The 23,265-nt window shown below is 55.0% G+C and overlaps 10 protein-coding genes across 10 annotated transcripts; 8 read left to right on the top strand and 2 right to left on the bottom strand.

The window, feature by feature from the left end:
- The first annotated feature begins 848 nt into the window (after positions 1 to 848).
- Positions 849 to 3,005, top strand: BKA78DRAFT_363448 (uncharacterized protein). Its single transcript, XM_066892482.1, has 3 exons — positions 849 to 1,046; positions 1,116 to 1,362; positions 1,430 to 3,005. Exons 1-3 carry the CDS (start codon positions 1,038 to 1,040, stop codon positions 2,713 to 2,715), a joined length of 1,542 nt encoding a protein of 513 aa, XP_066738646.1. The 5' UTR covers positions 849 to 1,037; the 3' UTR covers positions 2,716 to 3,005.
- Positions 3,006 to 4,585: 1,580 nt separating this feature from the next.
- BKA78DRAFT_357572 (uncharacterized protein) lies at positions 4,586 to 5,619 on the top strand (the record flags this gene model as incomplete). The annotated part of the gene is made up of 3 exons (XM_066892239.1): positions 4,586 to 4,607; positions 4,676 to 4,864; positions 4,928 to 5,619. The coding sequence occupies 3 exons, from the start codon at positions 4,586 to 4,588 to the stop codon at positions 5,617 to 5,619; spliced, it is 903 nt and encodes a 300-aa protein (XP_066738647.1).
- Positions 5,620 to 8,948: 3,329 nt separating this feature from the next.
- On the top strand, positions 8,949 to 9,913 carry BKA78DRAFT_328058 (uncharacterized protein). Its single transcript, XM_066889569.1, has one exon. It carries the CDS (start codon positions 9,041 to 9,043, stop codon positions 9,752 to 9,754), a length of 714 nt encoding a protein of 237 aa, XP_066738648.1. The 5' UTR covers positions 8,949 to 9,040; the 3' UTR covers positions 9,755 to 9,913.
- Positions 9,914 to 10,487: 574 nt separating this feature from the next.
- Positions 10,488 to 11,573, top strand: BKA78DRAFT_300424 (uncharacterized protein; the record flags this gene model as incomplete). The annotated part of the gene is made up of 1 exon (XM_066887197.1): positions 10,488 to 11,573. One exon carries the CDS (start codon positions 10,488 to 10,490, stop codon positions 11,571 to 11,573), a length of 1,086 nt encoding a protein of 361 aa, XP_066738649.1.
- Positions 11,574 to 12,375: 802 nt separating this feature from the next.
- Positions 12,376 to 12,768, top strand: BKA78DRAFT_236394 (uncharacterized protein; the record flags this gene model as incomplete). The annotated part of the gene is made up of 2 exons (XM_066883854.1): positions 12,376 to 12,488; positions 12,687 to 12,768. Coding segments are annotated over 2 exons (195 nt in total), but the record flags the coding sequence as incomplete, so codon positions are not given.
- Positions 12,769 to 13,313: 545 nt separating this feature from the next.
- BKA78DRAFT_61389 (uncharacterized protein) lies at positions 13,314 to 14,123 on the bottom strand. Its single transcript, XM_066893467.1, has one exon. The coding sequence runs from the start codon at positions 14,022 to 14,024 to the stop codon at positions 13,500 to 13,502; it is 525 nt and encodes a 174-aa protein (XP_066738651.1). The 5' UTR covers positions 14,025 to 14,123; the 3' UTR covers positions 13,314 to 13,499.
- Positions 14,124 to 14,620: 497 nt separating this feature from the next.
- On the top strand, positions 14,621 to 15,598 carry BKA78DRAFT_61391 (uncharacterized protein). The gene has a single exon (XM_066893468.1). It carries the CDS (start codon positions 14,856 to 14,858, stop codon positions 15,435 to 15,437), a length of 582 nt encoding a protein of 193 aa, XP_066738652.1. The 5' UTR covers positions 14,621 to 14,855; the 3' UTR covers positions 15,438 to 15,598.
- A 403-nt stretch (positions 15,599 to 16,001) lies between these two features.
- Positions 16,002 to 16,799, top strand: BKA78DRAFT_61436 (uncharacterized protein). The gene has a single exon (XM_066893469.1). The coding sequence runs from the start codon at positions 16,041 to 16,043 to the stop codon at positions 16,701 to 16,703; it is 663 nt and encodes a 220-aa protein (XP_066738653.1). The 5' UTR covers positions 16,002 to 16,040; the 3' UTR covers positions 16,704 to 16,799.
- On the top strand, positions 16,800 to 19,181 carry BKA78DRAFT_61437 (uncharacterized protein). The gene has a single exon (XM_066893470.1). The coding sequence runs from the start codon at positions 16,896 to 16,898 to the stop codon at positions 18,837 to 18,839; it is 1,944 nt and encodes a 647-aa protein (XP_066738654.1). The 5' UTR covers positions 16,800 to 16,895; the 3' UTR covers positions 18,840 to 19,181.
- BKA78DRAFT_61463 (uncharacterized protein) lies at positions 19,181 to 23,044 on the bottom strand. The gene is made up of 2 exons (XM_066893471.1): positions 22,503 to 23,044; positions 19,181 to 22,458 (listed from the first exon to the last, which is right to left on the bottom strand). Exons 1-2 carry the CDS (start codon positions 22,780 to 22,782, stop codon positions 19,523 to 19,525), a joined length of 3,216 nt encoding a protein of 1,071 aa, XP_066738655.1. The 5' UTR covers positions 22,783 to 23,044; the 3' UTR covers positions 19,181 to 19,522.
- Positions 23,045 to 23,265: the final 221 nt, after the last annotated feature.

The following is a 23,265-nucleotide window of genomic DNA, read 5'->3' on the forward strand; positions in this document are numbered from 1 at the left end:
TACCCGCAATTCTAGTCCAGGTCCGTAGAAGGGCAGGAAATCTTCAAAGTAGAGGCGGCTCGCTTCGTCTGGTTGAATCCTTGGACCACTGGTGATGTCGAAATCTTCGATTGGGTGCCGAACAGTCTCCTTGCCATGTTGGCATGGCCCTTGGTTCGATTTATCCTTCTCTCTTGTTCGAAGGTGTCATTAAAGTCGCATGTCTGGTCGGTTCCTGGAAAATGTACTCTTTGGCTTGGTTTCGTCTTCAATTTGGCCAAAGCAGCCCGATTACGACGAAGAGAGGCCTGCTTGTGGACGAGGATTCTCAGTACGTCAAAAATCCTGACACGACAGAATACCTCTTCCAGGGCCCTCAAGATGTCTCTTACCAGTCAAATGTTTCGCCTTCCAAGGCTCGGTGCCGTCGTCAAGTATCGCGGACTCCCTCCAAAGCGAGTTCGGAGAAGCGCAGCTCAACTTCCAAAAAGCACCACAGGCAGTAAAAGCCCTGCAGGGACTGAAGGGGTAGAGTGGTAAGGCAGCATATGCTGTCAAGCGCGAAGTCTTTGGAGTGATGCAAAGAGGTGTTGATGCTGGCAGAGGTGATTATCGCTGTCGCACGCTGCCAGGGGTAACACTGTGCCAATCCTCAGAAATCACCTACGCGTTCACCAAACGTGCCTTTCGTCTCTGCCCAGCGATATCGATATCGATACCGGTGTCGTCATCGGTCGGTGGTCCTGCCTCCTGCCTCCTGCTGGGTGTTTCCACAACGCGCCAGCACAACAACAAAACTTCGGCGACCCTCCTCTTGTCTTCTCTCCTCACCACCATCAATCCGACACCTTGACCTCACGTTTCCACCACCGCCCGTCGTCTTGCCGTCGTTTTGAGGTTCAAGGGGTCGGTTTGGAGATTTTGGTCGTCCCTTCGTCTCGTTTTCTCGTCGTCCGCGCCCGCTACACTCCCGCTGCGCCCTTTTCTGCTCCGCTCTGCTCCGCTCCGCTCCGCTCTGCTCTGCTCTACTCTGATCTGCTCAGGGATTCAGTAGAGCAATGTCCAACGTAAGCTTTCCTCTTCCGCTCGCGCTCCTTTCGATCTTTGCTCGAGACTATTGAGCTAACGCCTTAAAGCGCAACCCCCAGTACCGAGACGGATACTGGCGCGGCACTCAGCGCCAGCTGGGTGCTGCTGTCCAGAGACCGTCGACGTCTGGACACCCTCTGCCGCCGCTGCCTCCGACGCCGCTTCCGCCGCCGCCGCATCATGCTGCTCGTAGCAGCCAGCAAGACCAGAGGCTTCGCCCTTGGCACCAGGCCCCTCCCATGGCGCCTCCAGCTGGACTTGGCCCCCCAGCTGGCCCATCTTTCCCTCCGTTTGGTCGGTCTCCAATGATTCTCAAGTCTACGGCCTTGTGGTCTCACTGAACATCACTAACATCTCACAGGCGGACACCACCAGGGCCCTCCGGGATACGGCCATGGGTACCATGGTGGGAATCATTACGGTTCTCACTATGCGTACCCCTCTGGCCTGCCACCTCCCGCCCACTCTCTCCCTCCGCTCCCTCCTCCTCCACCGCCGCCACCGCCTCCTCCGCCGCCGCCCAGGTCGACCTCTCCTCCGCTCGCTCCCCCTCCCCCTCCCCCTCCCCCATTTCCTCAGGGTCCCCGTCGCCCCGAGGATCACCACCACCACCACGGCCCCAGGGAAGGCTATCGTCCTTGGGACCCGCAGGAGCACTTTCGCTTCCTGCCCCCACCGCCCCCTGCCGTTGTACACAACGGCCCGTACTACCACCAACCTCTGCCTGCGGGTCAGTCCCATGGCGGCGCTCAAGATTTGTCCACCAGGGGTGGATGGAGTGCTGGCCGTGACCGCAGCTGGGTTGGTGGTAGTGGCCGTGGTGGTGAGCGTGACCTCGGTGGCAATGGCGGTTCGCCCCCTGCTCCCCATGGCAGGAAAAGAGGTTATAGGGAGTTGTCGCCCTCGCCAGAGCCGCCGGCGCGCCATGGCTACCCAGTCCAGCACCACCGCCCACACCCACCAGTGGAGCACGTGCCAAAATTTTCGGGCACGTTGGAGAACCGCGCCAAGTTCTCCTTGAACAAGCGCAGGCGCGGACAGATCCAACCCGGCCGGATTCTCTTCCTAAAGCACCAGTCTTCCATCCACCTTTTCACGTGCTTGATCTATCAAATGGGCGACAACAACAAGGAGTTCACGCGCGCAGAGTTCCAGAAAGTCGAACGCTTCTTCAACCACCCGGTCATCATCATGGAAAGGCCAAACCACCGCGACCTAGTCAAGGTGGTTACCTTGACCACTCTTGGTGGTCTTACGCCCGAGGAAAAGTACGCCGAAGATAATTTCAACGAGGAAAAGCATGGCGCTGGCCGCGCGGAGCTCTTTCGCAGCGATTACATTGAGATTCACCATCCTGGCGTCAGCATTGCTGCAAACACTCCAGGCAGCGCGCCACAATTGCTCCTGGAGAAGGACAAGAAGATGATGGAGCGCTCGTACGTGAACCTGGACGGCGGCAAGACGTACTGGGTGGAGGCCCAGTACCTTGTCCCGTACCAGGATCACGGCGAGAGGAATGCAGACTACCGCCTCACTCCGGATTCGTTTTCGTACTTGGTGGCACGCCGGGCGGAGTTGGAGGAGGGGAAGAAGGCCAAGGATGAGGCAAAGTGGCCTTCGGGCAAGGCGCCTACCAGCCGTTGGTAGGGAAGGAAGTTGGGTCTTTTGGGTGCGGATTCGTTCCTGGGCGTCGTCGCTTGGGATTTTCTTTTTTCTTTTTCTTTTTGCGCCTCATGATCGCGCACAGCAGCTCTTACCACTGCACCTCGGCACCGGTTTCTTTTCTTTGCTGTACGTTTAGATAGTATATTAACCAACTGTTTTTCCTGTACATGCATTACCATGATGATTATGGCTAAGTCCAGCGCGTGGTGTTGCTGATGACTCCTAGGCGTGCGCATCATGGCTTGGGATTTTCACCATATCCAGTGCACCTCGTATATGAAGACTCCCTAGACATCTGCATACTACTTTAGATTATGTCTATGTTGAATGTGAGCTGCAGCTGATGACTCCCTGGGTGTGCGCTTCATGGCTCGGGATTTCGACCAAGTCCAGCGCACCTGGCACATGAAGACTCCCTAGACGTTTGCATTGCTACTTGAGATTATGTCTAAGTCCCACGCGCGTTGCAGCTGATGACTCCCTAGACGTCCGCATTACTGCTTCAGATTATGTCGAAGTCCAATGCGCGTTGCGGCTGAGGACTCCCTAGATGTCCACATTACTGCTTGGAACTCTTCAAATTTCAACATGGAATTTTGACTATGTCCAGCGTGTTTTGCACCCGATGACTCCCTAGATGCCTGCGTGACTACTTGGGATTTCGTCGAAGTTTTCCTCGGGATTGTGTGTAAGTCCAGCGCGCGATGCAGTCGGATGCTCCCTAGATACATCTCTGACTTGTGTTTTCTGGGAAGCAGTTGCAAATGGCCAAGTACTTGCGCAGTAGCATGAATGCTCCCTGTTTGCAAGCATCAGCTTTGCCAATGCTTGGTGCAATTTGTCGCAGCATCGGTCGAATGCTCCCTGTATTTAAGCCCATAAGCCCCGATAATTCCAATTAACAAATCTCCGCACTCATGGCTGCTCCCTGAACGCTCGCTGTCGATTATCGCATGACAGCTTCATTGCTGCAGAACTGCCGTTTTGGGAAGGTTGCCAGGGCGACCCCTGCGTTCTCGAAGCTCTCGCGCTTCATGATTCGCTGGTGGCGCACGACCAACGGCTCGCTAAACCTTATCCCAACGACCAACAAGCGAATGATATATTTCGTAGAAATGCTTTATGGGAGAAGTATATTTGAGAAGATTATAGATTCATAGTTATTTGGAATGATTGCTCTGTATCACTTATTGCACAATCATGAGCGGTCCGAAAATTGATGCTGCGCCAGTCGCGCACCGACCGCGATGCTGCCCTGGTGGTCCGCGGCAAGCACTACCTCGAGACTGCCGTTCTCTTCCCGTAGCGGAACACCTGCATTTTGGGTCTTTACTTTACCCTCTTCAAAAAACCTCTGGAAAGAGAGAGGACTGCGGACACAGTCATACGTGCAAGTCTCACGCAAAGGAATTCTCTCGGTGGAGGCTGAAAATATCCGGCCTTTTCGGAACAGCGGCGTGGAAGTTGAACTGACAGAAGAATCTATGAGCAGCTGGGGCCAGACGACCTGAAGTATATCCTTGGACGATCGGTCGTTGTGCTGCAGCTTCCTGAGCCGCCTGGAGAGGTCATGGTGGCGCAATGATTCACGGTTTGCGAAGGCAGGACGCCGGCCAAAGCATTTGGTGCTCGCAGGGCTTGTGTATAGATTGCCGGCAATTACTGCGCCAAACATGACATGCGATGCTCATTGTGCGAAGTCAACGAGAGTTGGCTGGGCAACGGCGACGGTGGCCGCGGCGGCGGCGGCGGCGACAACGACGACAGCGGCAACGACCACCCATCTCTTACTCCTCAACCCACAACAACGAAATCGTGGTGAAATCATCAGGGCAATGCTTCCGACACCATCATGAACGACGTGCGGCAAACATGTGAGTTGAAAATCTCAGTGCCGAACCCGTTCGACCTTGATGAGCTCTTGCTGACATTCGAAATTAAGACAAACCAACTCTTCTGTTCCATTTCTATCATGAAACACACCAAAACAACACATCAACCACGCAAACGTACAGCCACTTGATCCCCTTGCGTGGAGACGTCTGCAGCGACACGAATCCCTACTTCTTTCCAACTATCCCAGGACAGGATCCCACTGGAACTCTCTTTTTAGGCGATGTTCAGGGTCTACGTAAGTCAACCAAAGCTCGACTTGATCACAATGCATGGCTTGAAAAGTCCTGACTCGACGCAGAGAGCCCCAAGCTCTCCGAGCATACAAAGCGTCTCATTCTGAACGAAGAAGCGCAGGCGAGAGCGCAAGCTCTCGACCACACTTTTCAGGACAGTCCCTACACCCAACTCAATCCAATCCCAGGACTACATCTCTCATCACCTCATTTCTGGCGAGATAACTGCTATTTAACGCCACAGGCGTTCCCTACGTCCGGTAGAATTTGCTACTTGCACAAGAACATTCGAAGCCCAGTTTTGCAGAAGCAGGTCGGCACCGATGACTATAGACGAATCCTCGGACATCCAATCATCATACTAGGGCCGTCCCCTCGAGCTGGCGACTTTGTCTTCGCCATTATCACAACATTTGGTGGGCGCACTCTGGAAGAAAAGTTCAACCATACCGGTCGCTTCGCGGCTCTCAAGAAGGGGTATCTCGCGATTAGACATGACAACGAAAACAACAACAACAACAATAACCGCGAGGAAAGCACAAGCACTCCAATCCTGGAGCTGCAAAACAGAAGACGACTGCGAACACAGTCGTACGTTCAAGTCTCACGCAAAGGTATTCTCTCGGTGGAGGCTGAGAATATCCGGCCTTTTCGCAACAGCGGCGTGGAGGTCGAACTAACAGAGGGGTCCATGAGAGATCTCTTGGCGTACCATGAGATGCTGGTTGAGACCGATGACGAGCTTTGGGATGATTGATGAGGACGGGGTTCCGGAATTTTGTAATATTATAAACTCTGTTGCGTCACAAAGGGTCGGACCAGATCCAGGAAGTCGGCAGGGCTGAGCAAGGTCCCGGCAGGATTTGTAATGTACACAAAGCAACAGCTACTTGCTACTGGCTCTCAAGTGTAGAACACAATCTCTAAGTCTCCCGCAGAAGAATTCTGTCTGTGGAGGTATATCATCTTCGGCCTTTCCGAAAGACAACTGGCAGCGGTGTTGAGTTCCAGCTGACAGAAGGGTCGATGAAAGACCTCTTTTTGTATTACGAGATGCTGGTGGAGAACGACAACGAGCTTTGGGGCGAGTGATAAGAACGGGGTTTCTGGGGGTTTTGTCATCTAATATAACCGTAAAACCCGTGACGTTACAAGAGGTCAGACCAGACCTAGGGAGGTGGCAGGGCTGAGCTTGGTCCTAGCAGAATTTTAAATATACACAAAAGCAATGGCTACTTGCTACGGGCTCTTGAGTGTAGAACACAATCTTCAAGTCTCCCGCAGAAGTATTCTCTCCATTGAGGCACGCCCTATCCGAAAGACAGCAAGCAGTGGTGTCGAATTCCAGCTGATGGAGCGTTCAATGAGAGATCTCATGCTCTACTATGAGATGTTGGTAGAGAGCGACCATGAGCTTTGGGACAATGAGTGAGGGGAAAATGAAGGTTGGCAGCATGGACAAGCTGAGCGCTTTTGGATGACTTGTACTTTAGTTTTCACCACTGTACATAGTCACTGAAGACAAATGCATATTCTTACAAATTCCACAAGTTTACAATGGGTCAGGCTAGATCTGAGATCCAGAGAATGGGCTTACCCTTGGCCCGGGCAAGATTGGAAACCTACACAAAGACAATAGTTGTTCACTGAGAGCTCCCGAGTGAAGAAGACAATCTTGCAACATCAGGTGGCGGCCCTTTGAAAAGGGAAGCTGGCCACATCTTGCAAGAATCATGTCTCTTGGGCAAAGGAATCAGCCTTGTCGGCATCATGTTCGGTCAGCCTGGCTTGCAGTAGAAAATCACCGGGCATTACGGGCGCGTCGGTTGCCGTATTCTTCCCACTGGGTGCAAACCGCTGCTCAACACCGCATCCTTCTCGCACAAGCCCAGCAACAACGGTCCCAACTGGAAGTGCCCTTGCCATAATTCCGCAAGATGCACATCGTCTTTTCTTGTCTCTTCTCACGTTTGGCTTAGGTTTGACGCATGTTATTCCAGAGAAAGTAGCGGAATCTTTGAGGTTAATGTATTGAGGCAGTGCGATGGTTCCACTGGTATCCGCGTGTTTCCAAGTTCCAACCACAGGAGGCTGGAGTCGACGCGAATGAGGTCCACAGCGCGAATCTTCGTCCAGCCACGTCGACTACCGATACGAAACGTGTCGACACGAAACCGAAATGTGGAGCAGAAAGGCCGCACTTCTTGGTATTCAACGGCTCCAGAAGATACAGAGCATTGGAAATGCCTTGAATCGGTGCGGATGGCCCACCGAGAGCCCAGCCCAAGAAGCGCATATGGAGACGACGGGCCCCCCGCCGTGCAGTCCGGAAGAACGCCGACCAGCTAAATGGGTTTGCTTGCCATTCCTTTTGCGTAAGAGTGGCCAGAGACTGATCGAGACCGCCACAGGAACCCAAGTACCAGTCAAATTCAGCCTCTCTTCCCGAATCCGTTCGCAAGGAAGCCTGGGCAAGTACCCTCCTCCCACCCGGTGCGATTTGAAACCTCAAACATACTGAGAGCCATGTGCGGCCAGAGCAGCGGGCCAGGGCAGCATCGCCTCTGCAGGGGCTTGGGACTGGACTGCCGTAGTCTTGGGGTCCCGAATTCGTGGAAAAGGGTGATGTGCGATTGTGGAATTTCAGAAGACAGTATTGTGGGGACACCGGGTAGTTTTGGGGGGATGATTGTATCTCGGTAGCTCAGAGAGGAAATTATTGGTGGGAAGCATGCTTTAATCTATACCAGAAACGTGAGCGGCTTTCTTGAAGTCTTAGATGAATTTTGAGAGGGCCCTCGATGGGAGATAGGGGCACTTCAAGGTCTTCTTTTTAGGGGAGGACGTAGTGCATGGAGTGCGATTTCGAGAGAGGCGCCCGCGAAGGGAGCCAAATGGGTCTGCTGGTCCTCGCGGAAAGTATGAGAAATCGGCGCCTGGTCTTGGAGAGGTTGAAGTCCGCGTGAAGCTTTTTGGGGCCTGCTTCTTGATAGATAAATGGAGGCTCGCTTCTCTTGAGATTGTATCGAATTTTGCCGTAAATAGAGTAAATAGTGTCCTTCGTGATTTCAATTGTCTGTGATTGAAGTTTTGGTGGTGCAGTGGCTGGAAAAAATGATCACTGGATGTTTTTGTAGGAAGACCAAGACTGTCAGTAGGTAGAGGGTCCGAGAGGCCTCGAGCCCTCCACCTTTTTGCAAAAATAGGTTACTAGTCCGCCTGCGGGCTGCGTGAGATGATCAAGTCATGTTGAAGGCTGCAAGATGGTCCATTCGTGCTTTCAGACCATAAGCGTAGAAAGTGTGCAATAAAAGTGCTTGGTGTTGGAGGAAGTCACTTCGCCGTGTGTATTGGTTCTGCCGGATCAGGCCGACGATTTGAAGCCGAGCTTTGGTCGAGGAAGTCCGCGCGAGCCTCATTTGCATCTGGAAGCGCTGGCCCGGACCTGGTGAATATTCACCCATCGCCTGCCCGACTTTTCCAAAGGACCTCTTTGACGCCCAGGCCCACAACAACACGCACTCACTAAAGACGCAGGTTTGACGCGACCAGGCCAGGACTTCAGCGCTTGCGGACCAAATCAGTCTCGTTTCTCGTTCTTTTCTCTACCAACGGCAAGATTTTGACGCGTCAAAGCGTATACGGTCTGGAGCAGTCTCGAAATCTGGGAGTCAGTCGCGCCATGCATCACTTCGCGGGTTGGCCTCCGGGCTTTTCACAACAACAATTCGTCTATGTTCAGCATGGACAAGCCAACTGGGACATGATGGGATACGCCAATAGGTCCTATCCTTCAAGCGTTGACAGTTTCGAAAGTAAGCATCTCCCGTCACTGTATACGTTTTCTCGCGCTCCGCTCACCACAATCTCAACGCAGATCAAGTCATGCAACAGAACTCAGCAGCTTTTGGCCGCCATGTCTCCACGTACGATCCAAGATTGTACGAGTACCAACAACGTTTCGCTCAGCAGCATGAGTGGTGCTTTTACGGACCCTCGGTACCATACCCGGGCGGCGCGCACTTCGACCACTACCACCCGATGCCCCGACAAGGTTTGTTCCCTCTCCCATGGCAATTCGGTTGGAGCTCAAGCTGACGTCGATATGTCTAGTCCATCACGGACCATATGGCACCATCCAGCGAGGATGGAGCCCGGTCGCCGAAGGCACTTTCTCGATGCATGCCAACAGAATGATGTACTCGCCTATGCTTCAACATGGACACCAAGCCGGACACCCGTTGCCCGGACCCACGCGCATGCGGAAAGGCAATCAGCACGGTGGCTCTCGACAAGCGAGGGCTCACAACACAGGACTTCCGCCGCCATGGGCACTTGCTCCCGTCTCCATGAAGCAACAACTCGGTAGCGGTCGCAAGGCCGAGCCGCCCCCGAGACCTGGCATGATTTGCTACCTTCACAAGGACATCGACAGTAGGGTTCTGAAGTCGCAGGTCAGGAGCAAGAAGGACTATGGCGAGATTCTGGGTCATCCTGTCGTCATTCTTCAGCTGCCCGCTTCGCCTGGTGAGACTTACTTTGCCAAAGTGACGACATTTGGAGGTAAATCAGCCGAGGAAAAGTGTGCCGGTTGCGACGACAAGACAACGAGGAGGTTCCAGAGGGAGTATTTTCCGATCGCTCACGGTAAGAATCAAGAGGAGGGTGTCTATGAGCTGCAAGTCAAGAATGGGAAGAAGATGGGCGCCAAGTCCTGGGTCAACATTGGCCCAAAGAACATCCTCCGGATTGAGACCAGGCATCTTCCTCCCTTCAGAAGGACCACCAAGCAGGGCACGGAGTACGAACTCACACCTGACTCCCTGCAGGTGCTCATGAGCCACTTCTTCAACCTTGTACACGAAGAGCGAGAGGCGAGACGCTTCGCGTGAGGAGCCGGTCAGACCCAAGTTTGGAGACGTTGGTGCTGTTGTCGGCAAGTTTGCGTCTTGGGTGTGGACTTAACGTGTTCGATTTGGAGAGAGCGCGAGCACAGTTGACGTCTTTTGGGGCTTGTTCGATATGGAAAGAGGGCATAAGTCTGGAGTAGCTTTGGGGTGTGTTTGATATGGGAAGAGAATGCACGATTCGAAGAGCTTGAGGGCTTGTTTGATTGGAAAGAGAGCGCAAAAATTGAGTAGCTTGGGAGGTTGTTTGTCATGGAGAGACGGACCAAAATAGGAGCAGCGTAGGAGCTTGTCTAGATAGACCGGGCATGTTGGATAGACAGAGGTGCGCTCAGTGGTCGCGACAGCCCGAAATTTCAGGGATCTTCTGGAGATTGCGGCTGCAAACTATCCACCGAGATGTGGCGTAGAGGTCTTTGGAGGGCTCACTGCCGACTCGACTTCAAACTCCAGCAAAGGAGCCAAGTCCAGAAATAGGCCTTGGCGCCGTCATCCTGCTCACGACCTCTTTGTCCATTGTGACAATCGGGGCGAAGAGGCGTTGTTTGCTTGACAATGTAGCTCTTCTTTCAAGGCTCATGGGAGACGTCCTTCTTTGTCGGAAAGTATATCATGTCAAGCTTTTCCTGGGCAACCGTGTGACAAGTTTCGAGCAGGTCATCGTTGTTCGGATACCCAACCACGAATCAAAAAACCCACTCTCCTTCTGCAGGTCAGAATGTCAAGCGTAACCTATACCACTCTTCAGCAGGGCCGGAACCGTGCTTCAACTCTAGCAGGCCCGACGCGAAGCAGTCGGCAGGCTTCTCAGAGCAAATGGAGTCCTGCAGCTGCACCCGAATCTTCAAGAAAAGGTTTGCGACCCCAGCTGACATCGTCGCAGGCATCCAGCAGTCCAACTCTCGGCCCAAGCTTATCACTCCGCTTTGGCTGTTGCGCAACCCAAAACGCAACTCCAACGCCACAGGAAAAGCCTCAAGGTAAGCCTCTTTTACGTCTTAGGTCCGACAGCACGCCAGGTCCGGAGATCCAAGTCAAGCGCACGCGCAGCCACAAGCGTGACTTTGCGGCAACTCAGTCCCCGGGAGTATTCGATGATGCCGAAGAGCGTTATTGGAGTCGACGAGGCGCCATCGACCGGAGTAAATCGAGTGCGTCCCCTTTGAATAGCCCGATAGAGAAGCCCCAAAGAAATCACAACTCATGGCTCGTTCCGGGCCGCATTGCGTTTCTGCCACAAGTGCGCAAGGGATCGATTCTGGCCGACCAGGTTCTTCCCAAGTTTCAAGCACAGCTTGCCAAGCACCCAGTAGTCGTCATGAGCACTCCAAACTCGCGAGGAGTGGTCGCGATTGCAATTCTGACAAGTCTGGGCGGACAAACTGTCCAGGAGAAGTATGCCAGGATGTATGCCGAGAATCCCGATCGAGCGCGTATGTTTGGTGGAGACTATCTCCTGATCAAGCACAGGAGTACGCCTCTCCACGACAACACTCCTCTGTTGAGATTGAAAGACGGTAAGGAGATGGCTCGCAGAACATATGTGAGTGCCGCTTACGGAAATTTCTACGTGCAAGCCGAGGACCTTGCCCCGTATCGCGAGAACGGCTTCGGAAAAGATAGCGAGCTCTTCTTGGATGAGACTTCATTCAAGGACCTGGTAAGATATCGGGACAGTAGGATTATCAACCAGGTGTCCATTGACGAGGTCAAATGGCCCACTGGATGCCAAAGACCCGCGGATCTAATCGGCCTTGGAACCAGGAGCGCCTTGTCGAGGATTCCGATTTCGGCTCTGAATTGAGTCTGAACGCCCAGGTGGCCATGGACAATTGACAGTAGTCATGGAGCTCGTCGCGGAAGTAATTTGAATGATAAGAGGTATGTGTCGAAATTGTCCTGAGTCTGACTTGAAAGGCAGCGCAGTAGGTAAGTGGTCAATCCCTTTGTCCGAATTCCGGGCCTCTTGGCCGCGGGTGCCCGCGCCTTTTTGCCCCCCTAGATCTCTATCCCAGGCTCTTTCTTCCTGTGGTGCTTGTCTAGGGCCGGATCCTGCCTTGTAACAGAATCTACAAGACCAAAATTCACCGGCGGTGCAAGATTCAAATCAGAAAGAATGAGTCATTGATAGATGGAACCGTGACGGCTTTTGATGAGTGAAGTTGGCGAAGAAGCGACAAGGGTGATTTGCACTGGATGTAGGGGAAATACTCTGTACTTGAAGCAAGATATCAAATGATTGCAATACCAATAATACTGATGAGAGCCTGATGTGAGGATCAAGAGCCAGATGCCACAATGAGTTGGAGTGGAGAAGGATAAGATGGATGGTCGGAGGGGAGAACATCTAAGCGGCGGCGGGCGGCGAAGCGCGGCAGAACGGCAGCTTCCGCAAGAGGCCAACTACCCTGACGCAACACCACCCATCCACATCGCACTCGCAGCACTACTCCCTCTCTTTGGTAATTGCGCCCTCGATCTCCTCTCGTTTCTAGCAAATCCTTGCCTTCCCAAAAGCAAGCATCCGCGCAAGACCAGCAAGATGGTAACGCCTCAAAAACACCCACACGACCACAGCATCCACCACGAAGCTAACAGCTCGTCCGCAGACCGCGCTTTTCAACTTCCAATCGCTCCTCCTCGTCATCCTCCTCCTCGTGTGCACAAGCACCTACCTACACGCCGTGGCGCCCGGCCTGCTCGACCGTAACAAAGATGGGTACGATATCCGCCGCGACTCTTAACCAGCCTCTCTCTCCGTGTCGCGTCGACGTCGTAAAGCCTGGCACCTGTCTTCGGAATGCCTCCACAGTGGAGCCATCTCAGCCAAGACAGAGAGCCTATAGCACAACTTAGTCGCATCGGAGAGAGAAGAGGCAGCAACGCCAGCGAGAAGAGCCGCGCTAACGCTCCACAGCGTCTTTGGAATCTTTTGGAAATTCGCACGAGTCGGCGAGCGGCTCAGCCCGTACGTCAGCTTATGTTGCGTGCTGATGGCCGTGCGTGTACCCTCCTTCCCCCTCTTCTTGCAAACAGACTGCATACTGACTCGGCGTACGAGCAGGCTTCGCTCTTCATGGGCTCGTAAGCGGTTTGAGTTGCGGCATACCTAATTTGTGTGAGCATCGGATTGGCGCAGGCGTTTGGGAAGATGGGCTGAAAAGATGGCGTTTGGGCGATTGCTTCTTCGAGCGCGCGACGCCGCGTGGGGTATGATGTGCTTTGGTAAGGGCAAAATCCAGCTGCATCATGGTTCTGGGCTTTTGGTCTTGAATTGAGGCTAACGAGCTTCTTAGGAAAATCTGGGGCTGCCCGTCGTAGATAATGACGGAAGCAAGCAGAAATCAGCGATACTTGGAAAGCGATCAATCTCATGGCAAAGAGCGCTCGACACTCATGAGAATCCTTTACCCTTGATTCTAATGGGCCCCAACCAGTCTTGTCGCCTGCCGCACGCGCGATAAAGACCATGCTTCCCACCTATGTACTGAATCTAGCCCCAAAACCTCGCGCCTTTGCGCTCTCTACCAGCCTCTGCCCGCACATTCGCTGCACGTTCGCTGTGCCTCTACTCCCGACCTCCCGAAGAAAAGCAACAGAGCCGCGCGCCGGCCAGAATCATAGCCGATGTTGACATGGCGGACCTATTGCAAACATGACATTGGAGCAGAATAGCGTCGACATACTTACATGTACCCACTAGCATAGAGTATCTTCAACAAACCAAACCTCAGCGCCCACGAACTCGGACCTCAAATGCATTCAACCCTCCCCTCTCCACCGGGCATCCACAACCATCACCATCACATGGACATCCCCAATTCACCGAACCCCCTCCCTCCCCTCCCAACTTCGTCGACAAACCTGAAACACCACCACACCATCCACAAGGCGGCACTCTTCGGCGGCGACGGCGAAATGGAACATGCGCAAGTTTTATTTTTATTTTTACAAGCACAATTAGGTCGTGGGTGCCCGTCTCCCGCGCGCAACCTAAATTGAGCAAAATCGGCCTGGGCCTGGGCCAGAACGACTGGCTGGCTTTGCGGCGGAGCGGTAGGGTAGGGGTACTGGGTAGGGATGAAGGATGAGAGAAATGTACATGGATGAGGGAGTTTTGGGTACGGTGCAGAGCTACTTTAAGTACTGCATACCGGCACTTCGTCTGCTTGTTGTTGTATTCGACAACTTGCGTTCGAACACCCCATGCGGATTTTGCCTCCTTGGCAAACCCCGCTGTTCCCTCGATTCGCATCTCGACCACTCTTGCATCGTGCGCTCACTATTCGGTCAGTCGGTCGTTGGGGAGGTTAGGTACTTGAGTTGGGTGGACGGTGGCTGGGCCTTGGCGCCGGGCCGCGCAACCTAAAACGCCGTTTCATCATGGAACAGCGGGATATATGGGTGGGCAGGTAGGCAGGTCTGGACAGGACACGATGGGGCGTGGCAGGGCATGGCAGGGCAGGGCAGGCAGGCGTCGGAGGACGAGCGAGAAAGAGGGTTTGAGGTTCTGATGGATGTGGGGAGTAGCCATAAAGGGGGTAAGTGGTTAGAGCGTTGCATTTGGGTAGATAATAATGGGAAGGGAAAAAAGCCGTGTGGATTGAAGATGTGACAAGTTTTGGTGTTGGATGGAAAGCATCCAAATGTAGAGCAGATGGGGCAGGTTGTGACGGGCGCAGCCGCAGCCCAAAAAGTCGCCCCGCGCGAGAGGTATTTGTGTACAGTAGATTTGCGATGAGTGTCGTCGCGCAATGGGACGTTTGGCGCTTTTGGAGTATGTTCCCCGTTTCGAAAGCGCGCGAGCAGAGAGCGCTCTGTTCCTCCAGTATTGAAGAGCCAGAGAGCAATCGTCAAGAGTTTGAGTTTTGCTACCAAGCCTCACTTCTTTTTTGGTGTTGCACAATATGCGGCGACGGGACGGGCACGGGCGTTTCCGCAGTGAGAAGGCAAGCAAGGCACGAGAAGCAGCCGCCATCGCGGCAGATTGTTGGGCTCTCGTTCAATAAGGCAAGGAAAAGACGACGAAGCAATAAATAGTCGTCAGCATCATGACCGTGGTTGGCGCCGCGCGCCGCCACGCCACATGGAGCCGCGCCGCATTCTTTCAGCAGTTGTTTGGCAGTTTCGGCAACAAGACTGCGACGGCATTGTTTTTGTCGCGGCTTCCTGTGTCGCCTGGCCCCTGAGACTGTGCAACCACAGCAGCAGCAGCAGCAGAGAACGGGCGGCTGGCTTGTGCAGCGCAGAGCTGCAGGTCGACGTTCGGCAGTGCGACACGACAGACGGGGAACGAGATGGCGCGGGCGGCCAGAAATGCAGGTCGGGGCGATCACCCAGCAAGGACGGGGGGCATGGGATGGCAGCCCATGACATGGATGGCGCGACTTGTGGGATGGCTGCTGCGGTATGGAGATTCAGTGGTGCCGGACCTTGGCTCGCTTTGAGGTGGTTTTTGCGGTGCCATTATTGCTGCGGCGGGCCCTCTTCCCACATGCAGGACAACAAGGTGGAAACTCGGTGCTGCTCCCAAAGGCAAACGGTGTGTTTGCGCTGGCCGGTGTGGTCCATTTTCATGCGGCGGGCTGCTCTCCGGGGTTATAGTTTAATCATGCGGGGACAGCACGACATGGCGGTGGGCGGGCGACTGACGCAGACAGTGAGGTGAGCGAGGATCGCGACGAGGGCAGGACGAGGACGTGCATGCGATGATGAGGTGGAAAGTGGTGGTTCACGAGGTGCCGGGTGGGTATGTAGGCAACGATAATTTGACGGGGCGCAAAACAAACGACACGAGCAAACGTCAAAAGCCAGGACTGGGCGGGTTCTTTGGTTAATATAGACGACGGACAGCGGCATCAGCAGCTGTACCAAGTGCGACGAGGCCGGTCGCGGCTGCGCGGTTTTAGGTTTCGTGATGGTTGTTGCAGTAGTGTCAGAGTCCCCGGGCACATCAGCTGGCAGTGCAGTGCTCGATATCTACCCACTTTTATGACATGGCCAACTCTTGGTTGCGGGGCGGGTTCGATCGGAAGGGGATTTGGGGGGAGGACCAACTTGGACTCCTGAAGAATGCAGAGATGCGATAATTGTGATGGTGTTTGCTCCCGGGCGTACTACTAGTAGAGTAGCTGTCATCGGCACCGGTAATGGCACTGGTGCTTCTCGAACATGCCTCAAGACGATGGATGGCAGGGCCCCTGAAACAGCGAATGGCAGGCCGTATGCCCTGGTCGCGACCTGATAATGTAAGCCTCGCATTGAGTCATCGATGTGCCGCATCAGGAGTTTTTGTTCTCACGATAGCCTGCAAAAGGAAAAGAGCGAGGTCTTTTGTGTTTGTCAGCGGCCAAGAATGCGCGTTTCTGACGATAACGTACATAGTGGGCGGCGTGGGTGCATCGAGTTGCGTCAGGAGCTAGGAGCACCATCAGCATCCCCGGCCGCCCAAACAGAAGCGCTGCAGCCAACCAGCCCAGAAAGGCGCCCGCCGACCGCTGCTCACTCGTCAGCTCCAAGTCCCGCCCATCTCATCTACTGCTTCTGCTGCGTAGACCAAGCTTCTCTTCACTTCTCTCTCTCTGTCCTTTCCCAACCAAGCCTCACCAAGAAATTTCGCCACCCACTTTCGTCCTCACCACAACAACACACGTCTCCGACCGTCGCTCTTCCTGTGCCGCCGCCGACAGCCTGCGACCTCTCGCCCACCTACGTTCCGGTCGCCCTTCCGTGCTCCCGTTTTCTTCCGTCACCACTACTTTCTCTCAACATCGCCCGCCCTTGGTGTTGCTGTCGCTCCAACCCGACTTCACCTCTGCTGCGCGCCTGCATACCGTGTTGGCCTTCCCTCCACCCCTTCCCAGCGCTCATCAACCGGCCCTATTCTGCTCTCCGCTCGCTGGCCGATCAGCACGCTCCCACCTTTAATATCTGAGCTCCCCTATTGATCATCGCCCCCTCGTCGCAATCCGCCCGTTGCCGAGACATCGCCAGCTCGCGCCCAAACGTCCCGTCGCGTCGCGCAGGCCAGCATCGCAGTAGCAACGCAATCACCACCTGCTCACCACCACCCGCCACTTTAGATGATCGCTGCGTCACCGTCGCTGCTGCCTCTTGTCCTCACGCCATGCAGTCCATGTTCCGTTTGCCATGGAGCGCCGAAAACCCCGTCATGGACAAGGCTCAGTTCCAAAAGCAGCGCCCCGTCGTCGACATTTCACTGCTGAGCAAACTAAAGCGCAAACGCACCAACAGCCCCGAGCCTCCGCATGTCGCCAAAAAGTGGAAGTATGCCGCGGGTGAGGTGCGCCCTGTCGTAGAGATAGGAAGGCCTGACTGTCCCATGGCGGATGCGCCTACGAGCCTGACGCCTGCGCACCTGGCCGCCACCTCTGTTCCGCATGTCAAGAGCCCAGTCCAAGGCAGCGACGCCCCGTTGCGCAACGAGGCGCCAGAGTCTCTGGATGCTGGCGCAAATACGCCGCCGACAGCGCAGCCTGCGCCGCAACAGCCCGCCATGGACAACAATCCGTGCGACATGACGGACCCCACGACTTACTCTCCTCTTCAGCAAATCATCGAATCGCACTTTGATCACGAAATCCTCCTCAAGCACAGCGAGCTGCGCTTTATCGAGCAAGAGCTAGCAAAGTGCCAAATAGCGCTGGAACAGATCCGCCGGTGCAGACTGATTCCCTATCCAGGAACGGATGCGCTATCCAGCGACGTAGCCCAAGGAGTGGGCCCGGCCCTCCAGCCGCGGCAGGGCTTCACGACACCAGAGCAGCCAGCTCCATGGGGCGTTGCGGACGGCCCGTATACTCGCCATTACGCCAAGTGGCTTATCCCGGATCCCAAGTTCGACTCTGTTCCTGCGGCAAGCTTGAGCGCCGGCAGCCGGACTGGCGCCGCTGTTGCCGAGGGCCGTGCGACCAGGGGAAGTCTAGCCGAGCTCCCGTCGGCGGGCAAATCGCGTTCGTCACGTGCGTCTGCCGGCTCCAAACTCCAAGCACTTGGCGACCCTTCTGCGCCCAAGATAGACCCCTTGCTGCACAGGCGCTCAACCGATGGCAAATGGGTCCGCCTGTTCTGCCATCACCCAGACTGCAGGCATAGCAACTTTTCAAACACCCAGGGCTTCCTCAACCACTGCCGTATCAAGCACAACCAAAAGTTTGAGAGCCATGACCAGGCCGCCGTTGAGTGCGGCGTTCTCGTCGACGTCAATGAGTTGGGTGTTGTGGTGTCGACAAATGATTCCACACCTCAGACCCCTGCCGTCAGCTCTCACACCAACGGTCCCTTTGTCCATCCCCTGATCAAGTCCGTTCCTCCCAAGTCCAAGCCGCTCCCCCCTCGCCCTCTACCAAAGAAGGAAGAGAACAGCACTCCCACTTCAATACGCAAGGACTCGTCATTCGTACCCTCTCCTCAGACTCCCAACCTCAGTGCGTTGCTGCAAAAGTCGGGTGCTTCGGTCGACCTCAACCAGCTCGTAGACTTTGCCCGCACAAAGGTCGAGCTGCCCGAGGAGACGGAAGACGATGACGACGAGATGGAAATATCATCTGTGCAAGCGACGCCCAAGCCGCAAACGCAAAAAGGCGCCGACGTGGCCAAACTGCAAAGAGGCCCGCCCCTCAGCCGGCAGCCTACACGCGGAGGCATGGCACCGGTATCCCTCGCCCCCACCAACCGCATGAACGGCATGCCTCCTGCAGGGTCGCTGCACGGTGGCTCGCCCATGGTGCCCATGCACCGTCCCAACACGACGTCGACCTCTTCAGCCAGCTCGGAACGCGGCGGCGTGCTCGAGTCGCCGACAATGGAAATGTCGCCGCACACGCTCGACTCGGCGCCCGGCCTCGTCACGGACCACGAGGACGATGACGACGAGGAAGACGACAACGGCAGCGTCGCCATGCGCGACGTCGAGTTCGACGTGGATGATGTAGTTGTCGAGGACGCGAGCGATGTCGAGCGCGATGCCCGCGGCGGCCGCAGCAAGAGCGTCGACGGCGGTGCGTTTGGCGATGCCAAGGGTGCTGGAGCTGGCGGCAGTGCAAAGTGAGCAGTCTACCCGCTCAACTCGGCCATCGTGGTAGCACCACGCACGTCAGAAGAAGGCGACGGATTTGGTTATGTACGAGTCGATCAGTTGGCAGACAGGCAGGCAGGCAAACTCTTGCAATTCCTTTTTGTATGGTTTCTCATTCCCGGGGGGCACAAGCACAAGCAGACGAGCAAAGCAGGCAAGACCGCAGCACAAAGAAGACGACCGTCACAAGAAGAACAAGAAGAAAGACTTTTATTTTCAGCAAGCGATCAACAACAACAACAAACAATAAACACACACATTTTCAGCGATTGAACGACGTAACGGACGATCGATGTACGGTTAGGACGGACGGACGGATGGGTTGGCGGGTTGGTGGGTCGGGAGATGGGATGGGATGGGATGGGACGGTTCACGATGGCTTCTTATTTTTGTAACCTCCCCTTCTTTCTCGAAATTCTTTTGATTATTAGCACCTTCTTCATCAAACTTGTTGTTGTACTCTTGTCTTAAAGCTTTTTATTAAAAAAAACCTAACTCTATTCTATTTTATGGCATTACTCCCGACTCCTTATCCTCCTCTCGTCCTCTTCTGATCGTGCTCCTTATCCTCCTGCTCCCTTTTTCTTGAATCTTTCACCACCACAACACCACCGTGTCAAATGCAGGGTGGTGGGTGGTGAGTGGTTGGGACTTTACTACTCATCCTCTTTCGCCATCTCCGTCTTCCGCCACCGTCTAAACGCGCCAACAAATCCACCATCATCACTACCACCACCTCCCATTTCCTTCCCCCTTCCCCTTCCCTCTTCCCGCATACTCATTCCCAACCCCAATCCCAACTGTCCCTCGCCTCTCCCATCCATCTCAACAAGCGGCACCATGCTCGGCCGTCCATGGGCGCACTGGAACGGAAAGACGCACCCGGCCAGGCTGCGCACGAGGGTCTCGCACTCGGCGCGCGACAAGACGTCGTTGAACATGATGGCGCTGCGGCAGGCGCGCGAGTTGTGGAGCGAGAGGATGCCAGGCGGGCAGGCGGATGTGCGGGTGAGCCAGCGCGGAGGTTGTTGTTGCGGTGGTGATGCGGCGGAGTGATCCTGCGGAGGAGTCGGGGCGGTGAGGTTTGTTGGAGGTTCCGAGTTTGGGTCTGCGTCTGCGTCGTGAGGGCTGTCATCATGTTGGTGGCCATGACGAATTCCGCAGCTTTCTTCTCTCCGTGAGCGCACACGTCCTCCGCCATCGGCAACCCTCCACACCTCGCCCCTGAGCACCTCGAGAAGCAGTTCCGGCCGCTCGACGCAGCGCTCACGGATACCCGGCGGCAGCGCGTCTACGCGTAGGATATCGCGGCCCTTCTTTCCCCCCTTTCCAACCTCGTACACGACGCCCCAGTCGGCAAATCGCGGCGCGAGGCTCTCGAGCAGGGTCGCCTCGCGGGGATGCTGCAGCTCGAAAAAGAGCGGCGAGGGCAGAGGCGGCGGGGACGTCGAGCTGGGGTCGCAGAGCTGCGCGAGGAGCGACTCGAGGTGCACGCGCTCGGAGGCGGCGTGTTGGTCTATCAGGACGACGAGGGGCTTGCGAGGGGTTTGGTGCTCGGTTTTGCCGTTGGATGATCCAGGGGGCGCACTGCTGTCCATGATGACGAGGATGAATTTGCAATCAACCTGTGATATCACGCGCGCGCTCTTGAGTGCCGTCTTTGAGAGCTTGTTTTCTCCCACCGATGCTTCTTTGAACGCCGCTTTGATCGCCTCGTGTGAGCAGTGCTCGCCGAACCCACCATGCAGGAGATTGGCAGACTCGGCAGAGAGGTTGGGACTTGAGAAGATGGCGCGCGGGATGGATTCCGAGGTCGAGGGTTGAGGACGAAACACTGGGTTGGAGTAGTTGGAGAGGAACGTGGTGAGCCATGGAGTTTGGCTTGCGTTGTCACCGCCCGTGTTTGTCGTAGACGGTGCGCTGTGAGGCTTGCGGTTCGCCTTGCTGTCGAGACGCAGCTGTTTATGGAACGAGGTGGATATACTTGCAGGCATTCTCTCAGAAGTGGTTCTCGGACGATCCGGTTGCTGCATCACAGTCCCTGTCCGTGAGTTGACCGTGTACGTCTCTTTGCTTGCAGGATCCATCCAGGTTGTGGTGCCATCTTTTTCTCCGTTTTGCAATGTATCAGTGGAAGTGTTGGCAACATCTCCTGCACCATCAGTATCCTGGCATTTCTGCACGGCAGAGCTTGGTCTCGGGCCAAGCGCTCCTGGGAGAACAAAATCTGTGTCAAAAAAGGTCGAAGTTCCATTTCGGTTTTGTTCAGGACCAGAGGCAAAAGTTTTATCCAAGGATCCACTGCGAGATGATCCCCGTTCTGACTTCCACAACGTGTTATAGAAAGATGGCTTTGCACTTCGGATTTTGCTCAAATCCGTAAAGTGGGACGTGTCCTCTGGAAGCGGCTCTGAGCTTTGGGGTCTTTTACGCTTCCTGTCGACCCTTTCCAGTAGCCTTGATGAAGGCCGCGAAGGCATCCGAGAAAACTCATCTCCACTTTGAAGAACCCCATCTGACTGATCTTGGGCGTCTTCTTTTGGCGCAGGGGAGTGGGTCGCACTACTTGAAGCTGACGTCGGCTTGCTCTCAGTCTGTCTTGGTTTCCGTCTCTTGGGCCGAAAGTGGTGAGTCGAAAGCCATTCGGTAATCATTGCCCTCAAAACATCCAAGATGGATTGAAGTTTGGCTTCGGATTCCAACACATCCTCCCGGGCCTTTTCAGAAAGATTGATGCGCAAACAAAACATGGGCCAGCGGTTGATACCTTTCTTACCTCCCTGCAACTGTCGACGAGTTGGACCATCCTTTTTGTATCTTTTGTCATTCAAACGGCGCTCCTTTTCTCTTTCGTCAAGCTCAGGCTCGTCGTCGGTTACTCCAAAACTCGAGTTGTTGAAGAGACGATTTATCTCATCAAACAGCTCGTTTTGGCCATCCTCTGAATGAATCGGGTGGATGCCTAGAGAGATAAACTGTACAGATTTACTTGGTGCTGGCTCGAGGGATATTGCCCCTTTTACAGAAATGGACTTGGTTGCCGCAGAAGCTGGAACCCATGAACTCCATTCATCTGGAATAATGTAAGAGGTCTGTGAAAGTACTGAAAGAAGCGGGCGCAATTGAGCTTGAACTTTTGGGCCGCCTGCAAGTACATTGTTGAGCGACACGGGCATTTGCCGATTGGCATTGATCAGCAGACTTTTGCTTTCCACATCTCGAATGCGAACAGTTACAGGTTGCTGCCAGGAGAGGAGCAACGAAGTAATGCACTTCTTCAGAACCTCCCATTGACGTTCGTTTTCTACCCGGTCTTCGACGAGCATGGCGCGCTGCTTCACACGCACAGGCATATTTCCAAACAAGTCCCTTATCGTCACGCGCGTTCCATGGTCACCAAAGCCAAGACCATGCTGCAGTGGAGCCGGGATCTGTCTCGAAATTACCTGCGAGCGATGCAGGGTGATGGAATTGTACGACTTGTGGAGGCAGTGGCGCGACGTTATGGCAAGAAGAGACAGCGCGCCGGCAGATGCGAGGAATCTTCCGTGTTGGCCATATGCTGGAAAGGAGCAATCATGTCTAGAAGTGTCTGGCGAGTCAGAACCATTGATGGCAATCGTACGAGAGGCTCACAATAGGCTTTACCAAGGCCTCCGTCCAAGGCGAATTCCGAAGGAACAATTCCTGAGCCATCATCTTCAACTGTACAGCCGCCTCGCCGAGCATCGATTGTGACTTCAATCTTGGTCGCGCCGGCATCGAGCGAGTTTTGGACCAGCCCTAGGACGACCTGGGCTAGATTGGTAATGGTCGTCGACGACTTGATCTGGGCAACGACATCGGGGGGCAGTGGTTCGATTGGCCGTTGGGACCGCTGGTGGGCTCTGACATGCTGCTCGGGGCGCAGATTCATGAGAGGTTGTGTGGAGGATTCGGGACATGGATTCGGTGGTGGGAGAGATGGGTCTGAAGAGGTGCTCGGAGACGAAAGAGGTCAAAGTGGCAGCATGTCGACGATGGAAGCAACGTCGCACGCGATGACGCAGCAGCAACAGAGGTGAAGATGGACGAAGAAGCTTGGGAGCTTAGGTTGCGGCGCCGCGTCCTTCACATGCAAAGGTTCGCACGGAGCATCTGCTGGAGTGTCCAAGAAGATCAGACTTGAGACCCCCGGGCTTCTGCATGCGGGCGATCCACCGGCGCTACCCAACACCATTCACTCGACCTGAGCCTCTCCTCCTGCGATACACTATCAACGACTGCGACTACTACAAAGCCTCCTCGCTCCATTCTTTGCCTCGACCTGCCACCCCACCCACACCCTCACCACACTCGCCACGACACCTGGCCGCCAAGCAATGGCTACCGCCGAGCCAACCCCCAGCCCGCAAGGTAA

This window comes from Phyllosticta capitalensis (assembly GCF_038381095.1).
Source record: "Phyllosticta capitalensis strain CBS 128856 chromosome Unknown BKA78scaffold_13, whole genome shotgun sequence".
Classification (NCBI taxonomy): Eukaryota; Fungi; Ascomycota; class Dothideomycetes; order Botryosphaeriales; family Phyllostictaceae; genus Phyllosticta; species Phyllosticta capitalensis.